This window comes from Balaenoptera physalus, assembly GCF_965194825.1.
Source record: "Balaenoptera physalus genome assembly, chromosome: 6".
Lineage (NCBI taxonomy): Eukaryota > Metazoa > Chordata > Mammalia > Artiodactyla > Balaenopteridae > Balaenoptera > Balaenoptera physalus.
In genome coordinates this window covers 54655855-54674488 of record NC_138885.1, presented here as the reverse complement: position 1 = coordinate 54674488, position 18634 = coordinate 54655855, and the positions used below count along the sequence as shown (strand labels likewise).

Sequence of the window (18634 nt, the reverse complement as noted above, 5' to 3'; positions counted from 1 at the left end):
CACAGAACTCTTTTTTTTTCCCCCCTTGGGAAACTGTTTTCTCTGAGAACTACTGCCTCAGCCCCAGAGGCGAGATCTTAAACACATGGTTATCTTGATTCAATGGTGCAGACAGTTTATATTTTCCACATCTTTTCTGGACCTTCCCACACCCCAGCCTTTTCACCTCCATTCTCACATTTCTTCCTTTTCTAAGTATGATTTCATGGACTGCCTGAGATCTTATTTTCATCGTATTATTCTAGAACAGCACTGCTAGCACTCATAAAAGTGGGTAAAAAAAAGAAAGGTCCATTTCTAATGAGCAACAAAAGAAAACCTTAGCAGCTAATTATGCAAATCTCCAGCCCAAGCTGGACCTTTTCACTGCACATTCAATAATGCATTTTAATACCCAAACACTACAAAACAGGCTAAATCTAGAGTCATAACAGTCATGAAAAGGAGTGGTGAAGTAATTAAAGCAAGAAGGGAGTCATGACTCAAAGGTCATATTAGCAGTTCCATTAAAACTTTAAAAATCCTGGCCAAGTAAATTAAGCCTCCCTGTGCTTCAGTGTAGCTCTTTAAGGGAAAATAAAAAAGCAGGATTAATATTACTGAAAGAAGTATTATGAGCTGTCCACGTATTTTCTACCTGAGAATAAAATGTTCCATTAAGTAAGTTTGAGAGGAACAGGGCGGGTGTCCACTGTCACGGCAGAGACGGGGAGGGAAGGAAAAAAACACTCCAAAACAAAAAAAAGCATATTCCCAGAGACTTCACGAATCCTAGCTAACTGAATGGTTTGGTAGGAGAATATGTGGTGGAGATCATCCAAAAATGACCAAAGTATGAATTATATATACAGTTCTGTTGCTGTCAAACACATGAAATAACACAAATTTCACTAATCAAGTGCTGCCCAGAGGTGCCCAAACCTCTTCATCAGAATCACCTCATTAAAAACGCTATTAACAATTCACTAAAATGCAAGTTCCTGTCCAAACCACGGACTTCTCGAATCAGAATAGCCAGGGTGGGTCCCTGGAATCCATCACTGCAGAACTCTGAGGTGATTTAGATGATGGTAAACATTTAGGACCAGATGAGAATAATTTGTAATTAGATTTCTTAATATTCCTATGTAAGTAGATGCTTCTAATGGGTTCAGAGACAGTTTGTTCTCTTAAATTTATCCTCTGGAATCTTATTAATAATGCCAAATGTTTTACTAGTCCCTGTTGTGATAGATAATACAGACATGCTTCTTACAGACTCCGGCATGAGATGTTATAAATTAAATGCAAAAACAACTTAATTTTCTATCTTGCTATGGCTATAGCATTGTTGAACCAAAAGATAGACTATTATTTAATTTTTCTTTGTTAGAACCAGAGGAACACAGGTAGATTCTGTTTTATTAAAATCTTTTTATGTTGAAGCTAATGAGAAAAGTTATAGGTCTAACAAGACTATGTCCAAGATTATCTGGGACAGTCCCAGTTTTGTATTCTGACCCATTGTGTCATAATACACTAATTTTGGATCATATGTCTTAAAATTTTAGGATAACAGCAAAAGGTCATTCTATTTACAGGTTTCTGAAAAAAAGTGTTTGTAACAGTATCATTTAAAAGTCTCTAACTTAGAAGATAGGAGAACTTTAAGCAAGTTTTTTTTTTTAATTAGAAAAATCCTACATAATTTTGGTATAGGTGCCAGATCACTAAAATGGCTCATAAATAGTATTAGCATCTTAGACTGACCATTTTACTATATTATCAATTTCTGTCATGACATTCATTTTCTGCTTCTTGAATAAGCTCAAAATTTTTCTTCTACTTGGAAAAGATTTGAGGAAAACTGAATTTTTTTTTAATTGAGAAAAGGGCTATACTGAGTGGTAGGCCAACTGTCATCCTGGTTTCCTTTTTTTTTTTTTTTTTAAGTTTTAGTAATTGTTCCTTTTTTTTTTTTTCCCCTTTTAATTAATTAATTAATTTATTTTTGGCTGTGTTGGGTCTTCGTTCCTGTGCGAAGGCTTTCTCTAGTTGCGGCGAGCGGGGGCCACTTTTCATCGCGGTGCACAGGCCTCTTGCTGTCGCGGCCTCTCTTGTTGCGGAGCACAGGCTCCAGACGCGCAGGCTCAGTAGTTGTGGCTCACGGGCCTAGTTGCTCCGTGGCATGTGGGATCTTCCCAGACCAGGGCGCGAACCCGTGTCCCCTGCATTGGCAGGCGGATTCTCAACCACTGCGCCACCAGGGAAGCCCCTGGTTTTCTTTTATTCTGGGATTTACCTTTATCCTGATGGTCCCTGAGCTACATAACACTTCAATTTCCATTTCCTCATATTAATTTATATTTACTGTTTTGACAATACGTGGCCAGCAATCTTGACTATGCCATTGTGGGAAAGGCCCCTTTAGAAATACCACTATCAGTTTGGACTGTGTAGTCCCTTTCTGAAATATAATCTCAGCTTCCTCCCAGATGCTCTCAGCCAAGGAGAACGTATAGCTTTCTCATTACCATAATCAGAGCCATTCTATTTCCAAGAGAGCTAAGCATACCTGCCTTGAAGTACTTCACTCTACTGAAATCCTACCACCATCATTTTGATGGGTGCATTCGATGGTCAGTCCTGATTGACCACACCTGGAACTGTTCTTCTGGAACAGGAGTAGAAACTAAAACCTCAGTGGGTAGGGAAAATGCTATGTCCTTTCTATTCCTATTCTGCAGTGTTGAAAATTCCTATTTGTATAATAAAACTCAGTGCTACTTTGCTTTAAAAAAAATCTCTTTTGGAATCTCATTTAACCTAATGAATGACTCTTTTATCTACAGATTTCTCAAAGGATAGTTCTGTTTCCTGTTCCCTGCGAGGAGAAAATGAATGTCTTATTACATTCCTAATAACTACAGATAACGAAGGGAAAACCATCATTCACAGCATTAATGAGAAAGGTGGGTGGCATGCCTTCCCTTGCCAGTGGTAAGAGATATTACACGGGAGAGGAGAAAACAACCAGAAAGATGCTCTGGGTAGCTTGCCAGGAAAGACATTTCCAAATTTTGATGGAGTGCCTCTACTTTCCCAATGGCTGAAAGATACCTGTTGAAAGGTTTGATATGTTCCAATGTCTCTTATTAAGACCAAAGAACAAGAGAAGTGTTTTTGTACCAATCCCCAAAAGCTGGCTGATGAATTGTAGAAAGGTGGACCAATTAAATGCAATGTAAGCAAAAGGTATGTTTTTAGGAAAGACTAACAGGGAAGAGGAGCATAGCAGTCTAAGAGAAAGAGCTTTGACTCAGGCAAACCTTGGCTCAAACCCTGTTCCACCACTTCCTTGACATTCTGGAAGATAATTGTCTCTCCGAGTCTCTATTTCCTCATCTGTAAAATGGGAAAAATAACAGTACTTTCTTCTAAGGGTTGATTCAAGGATTAAATGAAATAATGCATGTAAAATATGTACCAGTTCATAACCTACCTAATGGGTCTTTAAGTGAGAATGCTGAGTCAGGAAAGATGTGAAGAGACAAGGAAGGAAGCAAGTGATCTGTAAAGGAAGTCAGAGTCTGTGAGTTGCTTCTGTGAGTTTTTCTCCGTACCAATTCATGGAGTCGGCTTGGAACTCAGGGAACCCTCAAATAAAAATCTCATCTTCAGTGAAGGGGAGAGAGAAACTTGTAGCAGGTAGAAAAGAAAATAGTGGGGAAGGTATTGATACTTTTGTTGAGAAGTTCTTAAATTTTAGTAAGTTTCACCTGGGGAGCTTGTTAAACTGCCAGCCTCCTGAGTCAGCAGGCTGGATGTGTGGCCCAGGACTCTGCATTTTAACACTTCTCCAGGCGACTCGGATACAGCTGGCTTCCAGACCTCCTCTGAGTGACTCTGCCCTAAAAGCCCTGGCTGCCTTCTTAGGTACGCACAGGTGCCTCACCTTTTCTGTCTTCAGTTAATGATGTGTCCCTAAACCTTTCTGGCAGAAGTGACAGCTGCATTAAATCAGACCTCTCCAGATCCGGTCAGCAGCCTCTCCTCCTCCTTCCCTCAAAAGCTTGAGGCCTAAGTTCTGGCCCAGACAATAGCAGCAAGGGCAGGCTAGAAGACAGATGTGTTTTGTTGTGTGTGCTGGTTTATCAGTGGGCTGACAAAGTATTAAGTCCTGAATTTGAAACCAAGAGTACCAAGCTGCCATCACTTAAGAGTGTGAAAAGCAATGACAAAATTACCCAAAAGTAAGTTCAAGACGTTATGAACTAACCAAGCAAACACGATTAGAAAAGTATCACATTGCAGTGCTGAGGGTCAGGGAGAGGGAGAGGTCGGCACAATGCAAGAGACAAGTGTATGATGGTGACCTTGCCACTCAGGTGGGCAGAGCGCACCAGGAGACTTGCTCTTGAAAAGCTTCTGTAAATTGACTTCTTTGAAATACGTATGTAAAGGGCATTGTAGAGGTCATTAGTTAAGAAAATCTAAGGTGAATCCTGCTGTACAAGGAAGAAATACTTTACAGTACGAAAACTGGCCTCCTCATTATGTATTTTACAAAGTCAAATTCTTCAACTACACCCCCATCTTCTGTTTGTGACGGTGGCAGTGGCTTTAGCAACTTCTCCTGAAATCAAAGCCATTCTTTATAATATTGGTTCCATTGGAAAAGCAAGTTCCAAACAAAACTGAACTTCCAGAGTAGGTTCTGTTTTTAATTCAGGGGATTTTGTATCTAGATGGTTTGATTTTGATTTTTTTTTTTTTCTTGTGAAACATGCCCTTGGTTGATAAATGCTTCCTCATTACTGAACTGTTGGGTTTTTCTTCTTTTATTCATCCACACAATATGAGTGGTACATCAACATGCCATCTTTCTGAGAGCCCTCAGATGCCCTGATATCTTTTTATTAAAGCTTTTTATTCTCCCTATGCTTTTGTAGCAGGGAAAAGTGAGGGGAAAATGACCTCCCAGAAGTTTAACAGGAGTCACCTGACGGCTTCAAGGATGCTTCTTTCCTGGTAAATGTTCGAGCTCCTCGATAGGCCCGGAGCTTCCAGGGGCCCTGAGGACAGAGCCTGTCCCCAGGAATCTGTAGTCTGCTCTCACAGCTTTAAGACCAGAGAATCCCAGGGCAGCCGGTTGGAGGCAAGGAGAGAAAAGAGGCAAAATGAGAAAGGAGGATGTGAAGGTTAAGGATGCCCAGTATTCTCCAAACAAATAGAAAAAAAAAACCCAGAGAAGAGTCACCATCAGTGTGTGTGTGAACATAGGGAGAGCTTCACTCGTCTTTTTTCCGGAGGAACTTTCAGCCACATTCATGAGAGCCGCAGTCAGTGAATGATAGTTGGGGAGCCTTCCTAGCAGGGATATGGGTGTCGATGTTACACCCACAGTTTCCAACTTGGAGATTCCAAACCCTTGAGGTCTTGAGGATAGAAAAGCGAGAAGGGTGCATTTGTTGTAATAATAATAATAATAATAATAATAATAACAGCAGCTCTCATTTATTGAGCCCTTACTAATACCATATGTCAGGTGTTATGCTATATGTTTTACATGTATTGATTCATGTAACACCCTCAACAACCATATAAAGCAGGTATTGCTATTATTTCCATTTTTCAGGTAAGGAAATTGAGAAGTTAATAATTTGCTAGGTCCTGCAGCAATTAAGTACCAGCCCTGATTGGGGATCTCAGGCAGTTTGGCCCAGAGCCCGTGCTCTTAACTACTGTGCTATACTGCCTCTCACTGGCTGTACGAGCATCATAAATATCTGAATCCCCAAAATAGGTCAGATCAGCACTCTCCCATGTCAGCTCAGCACTCTCCCATAGAAATGTTATGCAAAACACGTAATTTTCAATTTTCTAGTAACCATACTAAAAAGCATAAAATAAATTAATTTTAATAATATGTTTTATTTAATCCATTGCATCCAAAATATTGTTATTTCAGTGTACAATCAATATAAAATTATTAATGAGATATTTTACTTTTTTCATATCAAGTCTTCAAAATCAGTGTGTATTTCACACTTAACACAAAACCTAATTCTGAAAAGTCACATTTCTAGTGACTATTGAGCAATAGCCACATGTGGCAGAGCAACCAGATTGGCAGCATTAGAAACTCAGCACCTTAGAATTAGGCGCAGCACTGACCCAGACTCAACAGGCAACCCTGGACGGCACACAGTGATGGAGAAAACCTTTTGCCCCACCTACAAATATGTCTTTAGTCTGAGCATCTCAAGAAATACTAAAGAGAGTATGGGAAGTGGAAATTTCTGTTGTGTAATACCTGCTCTGGAGCTTGGGCCCAAATCCTTTCTTGAGAAATGTTTAATTCCCAATGACTCTAAGTTCTTAAAATAATTATCTCCACCAGGCCATGCCTGTTTCTCCATTATTTATTCCCTACTGGAGAGCCCTCCTAATTCATGTTCTGGCTGCAGGGTCTCAGCAAGCTTCATCTTGCTTCGAGCAAGAACGTCCTATGCCCCACCCCAGACATTTCACAGTCAAAGATGTAGCCAGTATATATTCTCATTGACACAGGCCTGCCACTTTCTTTGCAGGAGTGTTGCCCACTTATTAAAAGCAGCCATGGTTCATTTGCTATGCTAGAAACAGTCTTTAGATCTTCATACTGTAGTGCCTATTTTATTAGCTCCTTTACTTATTTCTGCATAATCTCCTTACATGGTTTTTTGGCCAAAGAACAAAAGTGTGTGAGGCCAGGCATCATGCTGTTAGGGGGCCATTAGTTCCGCTCAAATTCAGATCAGCTATAGATCTTACCTTGAAAGCAGCATGACTAGTCCTGTGTGTATAACCCTCCTTATTAAATATCTAAAAGCAATAAGAGTTAGGATAAACTAAGCATGATTCATTTCCTCCCAAGATACCATGGATTTGCCTCACTTCTTGCAGAGGGAGACAGATATTTAATGATAATTTTTGTGTGGGATTTTTTTCTCCCATGAAAGCAAAGGGGGAGCTTAATTATAATGTTTCATTAAGAAATGTATCATCTCCCAGGCATATTGCAAGGATTATTAGTCATTCTACTGTCAATGAGAGAAGGTACTGAGTAATTGCAAAATTATATTACTATCATCAATAGAGTCAAAATAACATTTCATAGAATGTTCAAGTAGAAAGGACTATACAGAACACCTAATTCCTCAAACTTCCCTGAAGGTAAGAATCACTTGGGATACTTTTAATAATAAAAAATTTGTGGCTCCATCCAGACCCACCGAATCAGAATCTCAGGGGTTCGGGCTAGCAATTTCAGGGGTGGGTTTAATAAGCATGACCACCTGGGCTTAAGCTTATCAGGAAGTTAAGGAAACACTAAGTCCCACATCTTTGTTTTACAGATGAGGGCACTGGGGCTCAGAGAGATGGAGGGACTTGATGGTTTCAGGCAGCTACTGTCCGTCAGACGGCAATGGAACCCACCTCTCCTGAAACCAGTTCAGGAATTTTCCAGGACACCAGGGCACTGCATTAGAGTTGAAATAAAACTGAAAGCCATGATTGTCTTCTGTCTATATATTAAAAAAGGAAGCCCAAGTAGTATATTTCCCAGGGGTTGGTTGTATTTAATATTGAGTATAATCTCCTATACAGTTCAAGAAAATCCATGAAAAAGTAAGTGTGTGTGTGTGTTTGTGTGAACACGTTCCATTTCTGCTTTATCATATACCCAGAAGAGACCATCTTTAGTAAACTATAGTCTTTTTATTGATCCTTTAAATATTCCATGTGTGTTAATTGTCACTGTTTTGAATTCGAATTCTTTTTGAGTCAGCCATTCAAGTGTCTATTCATTTGCTTTGAATAACCAAACTCTTACTTTATCTTTTGTTCTACTTTGAATGAATAGGGCTACCCTTCAACAAGTAACTCTTTTTTTTTTTTTTAATTCAGCAAAACAAAAGGTGTTACAAAAGGAGAAAAAGTATGGTTGGAAAATTTCATGAGAAGTGTTTTCGCTACATCAGAACATTAATTGTACCATCTTCTTAATGTAATTTTCTTTGTTTCCACAGACTGTCCACAACCTCCGAATATTCCCATGATCATGTTGGGGGTTTCGCTGTCTATTCTTCTCATTGGAGTCGTCCTACTGTGCATTTGGAAGCTGCTGGTGTCATTTCATGATCAGAAAGAAGTTGCCAAATTTGAAGCAGAAAGGTCAAAGGCCAAGTGGCAAACGGTATGTGCACACTTAGGGGCTACTCCTTTTCCTGTGCAAAAGATGGGATGTCGGCTTTCTTCGGCGCTGGGAGAGTTAGAATGTCATGTTCTTTCTCTACTCCTCTCACCACGTCCCCAACAGCTGATTTCTGTTCTGCTTTGGGGACAAAGGGACCTCTGTCCATTATCTGGGACCCAGATAGCCCTCACAGCATACATTTGTCTCTCAGTGCAATGCGGATTTCCCCTACTCTGAAGCATCTCGTGAAACTCCTTATACTGTATAGCTACTTAGGAACATCAAGGAAATGTATTTTATTCTTTACCACCAGGAGGATCCCGCAGGACCCATTTGATAAAGTTTAGGTGCTGTATCTAAATATTTCCATAAATCGGTTGTTAGAGCTAGTGGAATAATGTTCATGAGTAGTATGACAGTTCATGCCAATTTCCATGGAAATACTCATTACTCATAATAAGTTACAAAGTCAAGAAGACTTTTTAAATACCGTCCAGTTAGTTTTTCTGAAAAACATAAAGTTTAAACAGCTACCTGAAAAAAAACCCCCAGAGTATCAACTTTTAAATATATGTACTCAATAAATGTAATTTATGTGTCTCCTCTTCACAGTAGGCAAACACAAAACAGGACTCCAATTTTCTGTGTTTCTTTTCCACAGGAGAGATAATTCCATTTCTAGAGGTCCACAGAAACAATTTCATGGTTTTAATTTCATCTCTCTCTCTCTAATGGTGTGTCCAGCTATCTGATAGCAATTATCTTACATTGCTGATTCTAAAAACAGCGATACCACTGGAGGCAATACAGGCAAATACAATGCTCCTTTGGGTTCATCTCCCCAAGTAAATTGATGTTAACACTTTTTTCTCTAGGTCTATAATATCTTCAATACCTAAAGCAAATGGAATTTTCTGTTTTGGATAAATTTATCTTGATAAGGGATGTTTATATCTTGTGCAGTTATTTTGAAACAACCATAATATATGGTGCAGGACAATGGACAATGAAAATTTTTATCTACTTTATCTTCCCATTAAAAATGCCTTTAGACAGAACAACCAAATGCAATGTATGGATCTTGTTTTGATCCTGATTTGAGCACTCTAGCTAATATATATTTTTGGACAACTGGAAAAAGTTAATATAGACTGGTTATTAGACTGATAGCTAGGAATTATGGTTAATTCAATTAGGTATGATAATGGCATGAGGCTTTGCTAGAAAATAATTAAGGTTTATAGTGAAAAAGGAGTGAAGGCTGGGCTTGCTTTTAAATAATTCAGCCAAAAGAGAGAGAGACAGGGATAGTTAAGCAAGTGTGGCAAAATCTTCATAACTATTGAATCTGGGTCTACAGAGGTTCTTGATACAGCTTTCCTCTTCTTTTGTGTGTGTGTGGATTTTTCCTAATTAAACAAAACCCTTAGGAATGTCAAGTGAGGATTTGCAATGAGGATATAACGTATCCATCTCTAACAAGGTAAAAATGTAACCTGACAGGTTAGTTTGGTGACTTAGAACCTAGTACTATGAGGCCAAAGTGTTAGAGCAATTAACTTCACCTGACCCCCTGGCCACAGATGTTGTTTTTAACTCTCATCCACTGCCTGGCAGGGGTCAGAAGGCAACCAGGCGAAACAATCTGATTAGTGTGTACTCGTCAATCCCAAACTCCCAATCTATTCCTCCCCAACCCTACCCTTTCCCCTGGTAACGATAACGTACGCACTACTGTATATAATACAGATGACCAACAAGGACCTACTGTATAGCACAGGGAACTCGGCTCAATATTCTGTAATAACCTAAATGGGAAAAGAATTTGAAAAAGAAGCAAGCAAACAAACAAAAAAGAATGTGATTAAGTTGGCACAAAACACAATAGCAGCAGTTAGTTCAACAACCACGAGCCCTGTGAAGTAGTCTTGACACGCCCATTTTGAATGTAAGAAAACTGAGGCTCAGAGAGGTTAAGAGACTTCCCAAACTGTTGGTCCATAGTGGAGCTGAAATCCTAATTGCAGCCTCTTCTTCCAAGCACAGCCTTGACCCTCCTAGAAAGAATAGGCAGGTGTTCACAAACAAGCGCTTGGGCAATTATGTGATGTGTATCTACTAACCAGCATATTTTCATGTTCTCCTACAAAGGCATGAATACTGACAAATGATTAATATCTTTAAAATAACATTTTAATTAACAGTTAATTTCCTCCAAAACATGAATTGTTTTCCCTCAGGATGTAGAACATGACTGAAATTCAAATGCTGAATTTTTGCTGTCTCTTCACCTAAAGTGGAACAAAAATATGCATTAAACAGATAAAAGCATAAAAGAAAAATATTATTCCCTGTTAAATTGAGTTTCTTTGAATAACAAGTGTTTGATGTTCTGGACTAGATAATGACTGGGTCATAATTATTCACTTGGATGCAAAAGAGGTTTAATTCAAATAACTCAATTCAAATTTCACTAATATGTCCTATTGGAAAAAAAAGAATATTGCTCAGTGCATCCATTTTGGGGTCCTCAATTTGATTTTGTTTTTATCTAAAACCTATTTCTTCTTGAAGAACTGAATTTGGTCTTCAAACCCCTGGGGATCTCCGGGGACAGTAGTGGGACCTCTGACCCCTAGGCCCCCATTAGACTCTAAAGGTGACAGAGCTCAGGATGAGTAAGAGCTTTGTTCTTGCCTCCTGAAACATTTCATTCATCGTAGCCATGAAGAAAGGTTACCTTTTATTATGCTTTTAGAAATAATCCCCCCATCCATATTCTTTATGAAAACACAAAGGGAAGATATTTAAATCCATTTTTGATTAGACATTTTTTCTAGGATGACAAGTCATTAACTAGAGGCAAAAAAATGTTCAGTCTGACATTCGTTGCAGTCATGGATTGATTTTGTACTGTGCTAAGCAAATCAGGTCTGCGTTTGGCAGTTAGGCAATCATTAAGGGAGCTGTGGGTCGTGACAGAGAGCTTTCTTATTACCACTTTTTCAAGCTCTAAAAATGTGCCATTGCCTTTGTAAAATCCACAGCCTAAATTAGCAACCCCCAGACTCCTGGGGGAATCAGCCTGGTCAGCCCAGATGGTTGGGGGAAACCTGACCTTGTCTAAACAGTGCAGGAGTGCAGACCCACCCGAAATGGAGCTAGACCCAAACATGTGTCTCAGCTGGAAATCCTGGGTAGGGAGGTTGCCACCTACGTGGCACTAGAGGAGGCTGTGTGGGACATTGCCACACTTTCTCCTGCCAACAGAATCCTGTTTGAGCTCATTCTCCTGAGTTCTGATCATCAGCTGAGGCCAGGAAACACTACTGCCCCCTGACAATGTATACTTGCTCTTTCCCCACTTTTAAGCTTCCACCTTACCCTCCTACTGTGGTGGGATCTGCTTCATCCCTCACCCCTATTAGCATGCCCAAGCCCTATAACTAGCTTTTCAAGAGATGCTCCCCCCCACACACACAAATATTGTAGACCTTGATAAACAAAGTTGCTTCAAAACACAGAATGAAAACTGCATAATCAAAATGAAACATTCAACTAAATGTCCTCAAAATAGCATTGTGTATTCAGTCAGTTGCAACTCAAGGCACCTCCTTTGTCGTGCATATAAATTATTTTTAGTGTGGGATGTGGGATGTTTGACATGATCTGGGATGGGGCCCACAACAGAACTCCTAGTCCTACAAAGATCTTCCCTGACCCTGCTCACAGACTATTTACTCTTAACCAAGTGTCCTTTCTGTTTCCTAAGTCCCTCTATTCCTCCAGGACAGTACCCCACCCATCATTCCCAGCCTACACATCTTACTTTTTCCATCTTTCCTCTTCAGTTGAGTCCTTTATTCTTCTGTAGCCAACTTAAACTTAATAGCTTGCAATCTCTTAAAGTTAATAGAATTCTACCCATGATTTTTATTTGCAAACAAGACTCCACTTGCATCTAAGACCACATCAGTCTGCCCTACACCCTCCAAATCTCAAGTTCTTATTGTAGTAGGACTAAATAAGGACTGTAGGGTCCTCATGATTATCCAGGCTGACCTCAGGAGTAGAAGCAATATGGTCAATTGGCCTTCACTCATCATCCACCACCAAGTAACCTCTTCTCTATTTGCCCTTATTACTGAGATAGCATCTCTCTCCAAAGGCACATGGACAAAGGTAACATGTTACTCAGTTAGAGGTCAGGCCACTGGCTCTGGGCAATGTAGAAACAGGTGCAGGTGTGGTTCCTCCTCACAATGAAGACACTGCAGTGAATCCAAGGGCAACAAGTGGGAGAGGCCAGGGAATGGTTTTCAGTTTTATTCAGTTCTTCTCAGAGGCGAGAGAAATGTACTGAGAAGACAAGTACAATTGTGTTTTTTTCAAATCTATGCCTAGAAATTGCTACCATCTCTGCAGTTCATGGGATAAGGAGACCAATGTATAACATTTAGTAATTTGGAGGGTTAGAGGTGGTACCCAGACTCCATAATACTCAGAAATGGGCTTGGAAATGTTGAGTCCCAAAGCCCTGGGGGGAAATATCTTTAGTACCCTCTCTAGGACCTAAAAGAAAAGGAAATTCCAAATGCGAAGAAGAGTTATAAGTGAGTACTAATAAGAAGAGGCAGCATTTATTAAACACTTACTATGTGCCAGGCACCTGCTGAAGTACGTTACCTCATGGACCAGGTGGGCACTTTGGTAATCTCTCTTATGGATGAGGACGCCAAAGCTCGGAATTGCTTAAGTAAGGTTTTGTGGTGGAGCTGGCTTGAAACCCAGACTGTCTGATGCTGAAGCCTGTGTGGTCGACCTTGGGAAATGGGAGGGAAGAAACTGCTCCTTACCCAGACATTGTTCCTGCCTGGAACAATGAAACCAAAGGAGAGAAGTGGGAGGATCAGGCTGGACATTTCTCCAAACACCTAGAGAGCTTTGGTCCTTCTGGTCCTGGTGACGGCACCTGGAATCACATCTACAGCCAAATAGCACAACCTAATTATCCAGGCTTTGACACACAACCTTTCTATTGCCCCAAGGGCAAAGCTGTCTTGCCCAACCTGCCTTGGGACCTGTACTCCTTCATGAGCCCAGCGTCCCACATGTCAGTCTCTTGTGACTCCCTCCTTCCCACACTGTTATTCTCTAGTAAGGAAAAGCCACTGAATTCTTTTACTGTCCACAGCAGGTGTTTGCTGTCCTGGGGATCTTTCCCTGCTTCTCTCAAGCAGCTAGTTGTCACTCTTTCTGAATTTTGATCTCATTTTAGCAAGATTATTTGTGCCCTTGTTTGATGCCTCTCGCCAGCAACACATATCTTAAAGGCGGATACTACGTCGTTCATCTTTGTGTGCTTCTACCAGTTCACTTTTCCCATTTTTAGTTTTTACATTTCACTTTTGGGTCACCTATTGGTTCATTCTATTCATTCAATAAATTCCGAGTGCCTACTGTGAGCTAGCTGAACTGTTTTCAGCTCTGGTAAAACAGCAGTGACCAAAACAGCCAAAGTCTTGTTTTCTATCCATGATTTAGTGCATTTCCAAAATGGGTAAGATTTCTAGGTTGCACGCATGGGACTGGCTCTTCATAATAAAAAAAATAAAGATGTATACATTTTTAAATGCTAAGATTATGACATATCAAATTAATCAAAACTATTCAAATGGCTTTCAAGATTGAGCCTGACTCTCATCTTCCAATCTGTAATATACAATGAAATTATTTAGCTATATTAAAACCATGTAATAACATAATATACATACTTTCATTTGGACCTTTTTTTTTTTTAGGGAACCAATCCACTGTACAGAGGCTCCACCAGTACCTTTAAAAATGTAACCTATAAACACAGGGAAAAACAAAAGGTAGACCTTTCCACGGATGGATAGAACTACTTTACGCACGGAAAAAGTCTGTTTCACTGATATGAAATGTTAATGCACTATTTAATTTTTCTTTCTTTGTTGTTTCAAAATGAGGTTGGTTTAAGATAATAATAGGTCATTTGGAGATCAGTCATTCTCTGTGTGAAGGTTAGAGACTATGTTGGCAGGTTCAAAATAATCAAGAAGAGAAATATCCTTAGAAAAGGGGTGACTTTGGGGATCATTTCAGGAATACTAACTCTGTTGCATTAATGCCTCAAAAAATCATCAAAATGATTCATGGGGGCCTGATTTGCATTTGAAAAATGTTTGAAATTAGAATCTCATTTGTTGCAGGAATACCTGACGTCTTTGTCTCAGCAAAGTCACAAAGTCCATATGCTCACATTATATACTCACACTTGCCAATGAATTCTAAACTTTTAGTAAATCTGCCCTTTCCTAAAGGAGGATTTTTTTTTAATTTATGAAAAAATGAGATGCTGACTTTTATTTCAGCCGTAGGATGCAATTCTTCCAAACCTGTCCCAAGTGTAAGAATGAAAATGAAGTGTTAATAATTTTTGCGGATTTGAACATACCCAAAAGTCAAGTATTTTGTTTTACAGATGAAGAAGAAGTAATTTATAAATTAGGAAGTCACCAGTAAAAAACAAAAATAACAAGTCTATCGTTAGATTATGTTTAATTACCTGAAAACAAACTTCTATACTCAGTTTCCCTATTGACCCTGAGTTTTCAAACTATTACTCCTTCTGTATTTCTCAACCCATTTTACTCAGTTTCACAGTCATGTAAACCCTGTAAATGTCATGTGAAAGTTTTAATTTCTTGTTAAAAAATTTACTTTAAATGGTTAGATAGCTTATTCAAAAAGAGCTCCAATAATATACAAAAGGACCATGGGTTAAACAGAATAAAATTTTTAGTGGTTTTAAATCAAACACATCAAGAGTACACAAGTCTCTCATGAGTAATAGGCTTATTTAAATCTATATTCTTTTCTCATTTACATAACACAGCTTGCACATTTCAGTTGCATATGGTGAATATGTTACTTTAAAAAGTAAGATTTTACTTGCAAAATACATGTGGGTAATTAGGGATCCATAGGTTAATTGAAGAGATGAACTCTGTAGAATATTATTTTTTATAGTTAATACTGCTTTATAAAACACTTTCATCTCATTTGATCCTCATAAGGAAACTAAGCCTCAGAGAGTGGGTAGAACTGGTCCAGAACTGAGGTCTTCTAGCTCCAAGCCATTGCTTCTTTCCACAGGGTGAGACTGACTCTTGTCAGTGAAATGACAGAAAGATTTTGTTAGGTAAGTGATAACTACCATTTGTTTGATAATGTAGTGACTAAGCAAATAGCACTTAAACTACTGGAATGTAGGTGAGGTCTTGTACTTTTGTGCAATGTTTATTACCTTTGAGTAAATTGTAATGTGAAGCCTTTTACTAGGTGAGTACTTCATTAGGTAATGGAGGCTTTATATTTATCCACTGAACTGGCACAGATTAATCTACAGTAAGTCTCTTCAACTCTATCAGTTAGCTTGGTACACATTTGATCACTTGGAGACTTTTTTTTTCAGGTTTCTAAATAACTCAGGTAAATTAGACACTTGGGTAGTATACAGTTATACTAAAAGAATTACTAATCACTTGGGAAACCTGAAGGGCTGATGCCCCCATACGTTCCTGACTGAAGCTCAGGGTCGTGGGAAATCTAGAGCAAGAAGGAAGTTGCAATACCAATGACACAATAGTGGTATTCATCTCTACATGTGATATTTTTGTATTATTACTGGAATGGGATTTTAGAATATATAAATTTCCTTTGTGTGTATATTGGGGAAGGTAGAAAAGAATCTGCTATTTCTCTGAATACTGTTTTGACCCAAGGCTGGACCTTGAAAAGGCCAAAACATTAACAGTAGTACTTCTGTTCACTGAAGATTTATGTTACGTGATGATAAAATGGGTTTTTTGTAAGTTGTTTTATTGTATTTTGTGTTGACATAAATAAACGTGGTAATTTAAACAATGAACCTTAGATGAATGATAATTCCTTTTATTTACCTGGCACAAAACCCTCTTCTTGTATTTCTGGATCCCTGGGTGACCTGTTCTGATCGCCTTGCTGGTCTCAGTCTGCGGCCAAGGAGAAAAGGCAGCCACCAAAGGCAGGAGACAGCAGGGCATGGGCTGTAATTTGCTGCATGTTTACAACACTGACATCACGAGGTTTTTAAACAGGCCTGGACATTACCTCACATTTTGTAAAATCAAGTTCTTTAGGGTAAGTGTTTTGGGCTGAATTGTGATTCTCACCCCCAAATTCACATTCTAAAGTCTTAACCTTTAGTACCTCAGAATATGACTGCATTTGGAGATAAGAAATTTAAAGAGGTAATTAAGTTACAATGAGGTAACCCTAATCCAGTATGATTGGTGTCCTTATAAGAAGAGATTAGGTCACAGACATGCAGGAAGGGAAGATCACATAAAGACACAGGGAGAAGACGGCTATCTACAGCCCAAGGAGAGAGACCTCAGAAGACTCTGCCAACAACTTGATCTTGGACTTCTGGCCTCCAGAATTGTGAGAAAATTAATTTCTTATTTTTAGGCTCCCCAGTCTGTGGTATTTTGTTATGGCCACCCCAGCAAACTAATACAGTCAGGTAGTGCTGTCTTCCTGGGCATCCATTTGTATTGGGTTGGCCAAAAAGTTCATTTGGGTTTTTCTGTAAGATGCTAGGCGAAAAACCCGAAAGAAATTTTTGGCCAACCCAATAGATTCCATGATGCCATGCTCATTTTCCAAATCAGAAAAATTAAGCAGAGAAAGACCAAATGCTCACAAAAGGAGTCAACTTAGAAAAAATCCTTTCTCTCAGAAAGACCCTATCTTTACAAAAAGACAGGGGAAGTCAAGTCAAGCATGCTAATATTCAGAAACAAGCTGTTTCTTGTAGACGAAAGGCCAGATGTCTGGAAATCCAGAAACTGCTTCCATTTTGAATAGCCCTGAGAAAGTCACTTTTCTCCTTAGTTTTTCCATCTGTTAGATGGTGGCAGTTCCTGTCTTTTCTAGCACCTATAACAATCCCCAACACATAGCAGGGGCTCAATAAATTCATTCAATCAGTATTGTTGAGTACCTAATATATGCCAGACACATTTCTTATGAATATGGATTCAGCAATGAACAAGATAACCAATCCCTATGCTCCCAAGTCGGGGAGAAGAAAATAAACAAATAAATATACACTATCAGGGTACTGGATCCAGTTTACACACATCCCAGATCCACTTGACTCCACCTGTTCCCTGGGTCTAAGCTGGGAGTAGCTCCAACACCTACTCACACAGTTCCGTTCGGGGTAGAGCCCCAGCTTCCACCTAACTCCCCGGGGGTTGGGGGCCACAGCAAGTCCTGTGCCCAAGTCCAGAGTGGCAGCTAAAGCTGGGTAATTAAGAAAACAGAAATGTTAAAAGAAGAATGCAAGAATAAGTCGATCTGAGTTGAGCCATTAAGAGGAGGGGAAAGAAACAATATGTTTCCCCAGCTAGGTTTGGGGAAGAGGCAGGAAGTTTTGGGGGAAAGGGAAGAGAAAGTTTTGGGGACAGCAACTCTGGGCGATATTGAGAATGAGACACATGGGGGTGGGAGTGGTTGGCTATTCATTTTAAATGTATTCACCCTTTGGGGCCTGCTGTTCCCCTGATGAAGGCATCCTGCAGGGCTCCAAGGCAAGAGTGAAATGGCCCAGCACCATGGGGATTTCAGCTGAGCCCACGTGGTGCATTTAATCTGGTTCAGGTTTAACCCTCCTCAACACCAGAAACAATCGTGCCCTGAAATACTCTTGTGCAACCCCCCAAATGGAAGACCCCGAATCCTCCCAAAGCAAGCAAGTGTCCTCTGAATCACTCTCCTCGCCTCTCCACACCCATTTCTTCCAGCACTTCTTGAAGGGACATGATACGAGAGAAGCGATCCCACCAATAATATTCTTTAACTGCAGGAGAAAGTTGATCTCTCAAGAGGGTAAATTTATTTCAATGTTGTTCATAATGATTTTATATCAGCCTCATTTTATGGACATCGAAATGGGAAAAAAAAACTCATTATTCATTCCCCTTATTCAGAGGGAATGAGAAACAGGGATTAAATGAAATGTGATAAATAGAAATTCTCCCTTTTATTAAATTTCATTATACAGCAGCAGACTCAAGCCAACACAGCTAAAAAGCAAGGGAACTTAAGTGTTCGGGGCCTCTTTTAATAGCTGGACTAGGATGCTCTAGTACTAAATGAGTGGAGTTTTACATGAGGCCAGGATGGTGGACGGTGGTCAAATAGTCACTACTTGGGCCAACGTATGAATTCTTCTGAGCTGTGGACTGTAGGCTGTTAAATGTGGGCTGTAGGCTGCTAAATGCCGCCTCCCTTGTGCTCTAGAGGCCTCCAAATGTGAATCACCCTAGGCTGAGCGAAGGG

General features: G+C 39.6%; 1 protein-coding gene and 1 long non-coding RNA gene across 4 annotated transcripts in view; one reads left to right on the top strand and one right to left on the bottom strand.

Moving 5' to 3' along the window:
* Positions 1-16175, top strand: part of ITGB6 (integrin subunit beta 6) — a 125909-nt gene extending 109734 nt beyond the window's left edge. For all 3 annotated transcript variants that reach the window (XM_082464978.1, XM_082464979.1, XM_082464977.1), the window contains 3 exons: positions 2832-2951; positions 8055-8221; positions 14023-16175. In XM_082464978.1, coding sequence (XP_082321104.1) covers positions 2832-2951; positions 8055-8221; positions 14023-14121 — 386 coding nt within the window. In that variant the 3' untranslated portion in view covers positions 14122-16175. The remainder of the gene's footprint in view (positions 1-2831; positions 2952-8054; positions 8222-14022) is intronic.
* LOC309662438 overlaps positions 8599-18634 on the bottom strand; it is a 30864-nt gene continuing 20828 nt past the window's right edge. Inside the window, exon 2 of the long non-coding RNA XR_014264681.1 lies at positions 8599-13205. This is a non-coding gene — a long non-coding RNA (uncharacterized lncRNA). The remainder of the gene's footprint in view (positions 13206-18634) is intronic.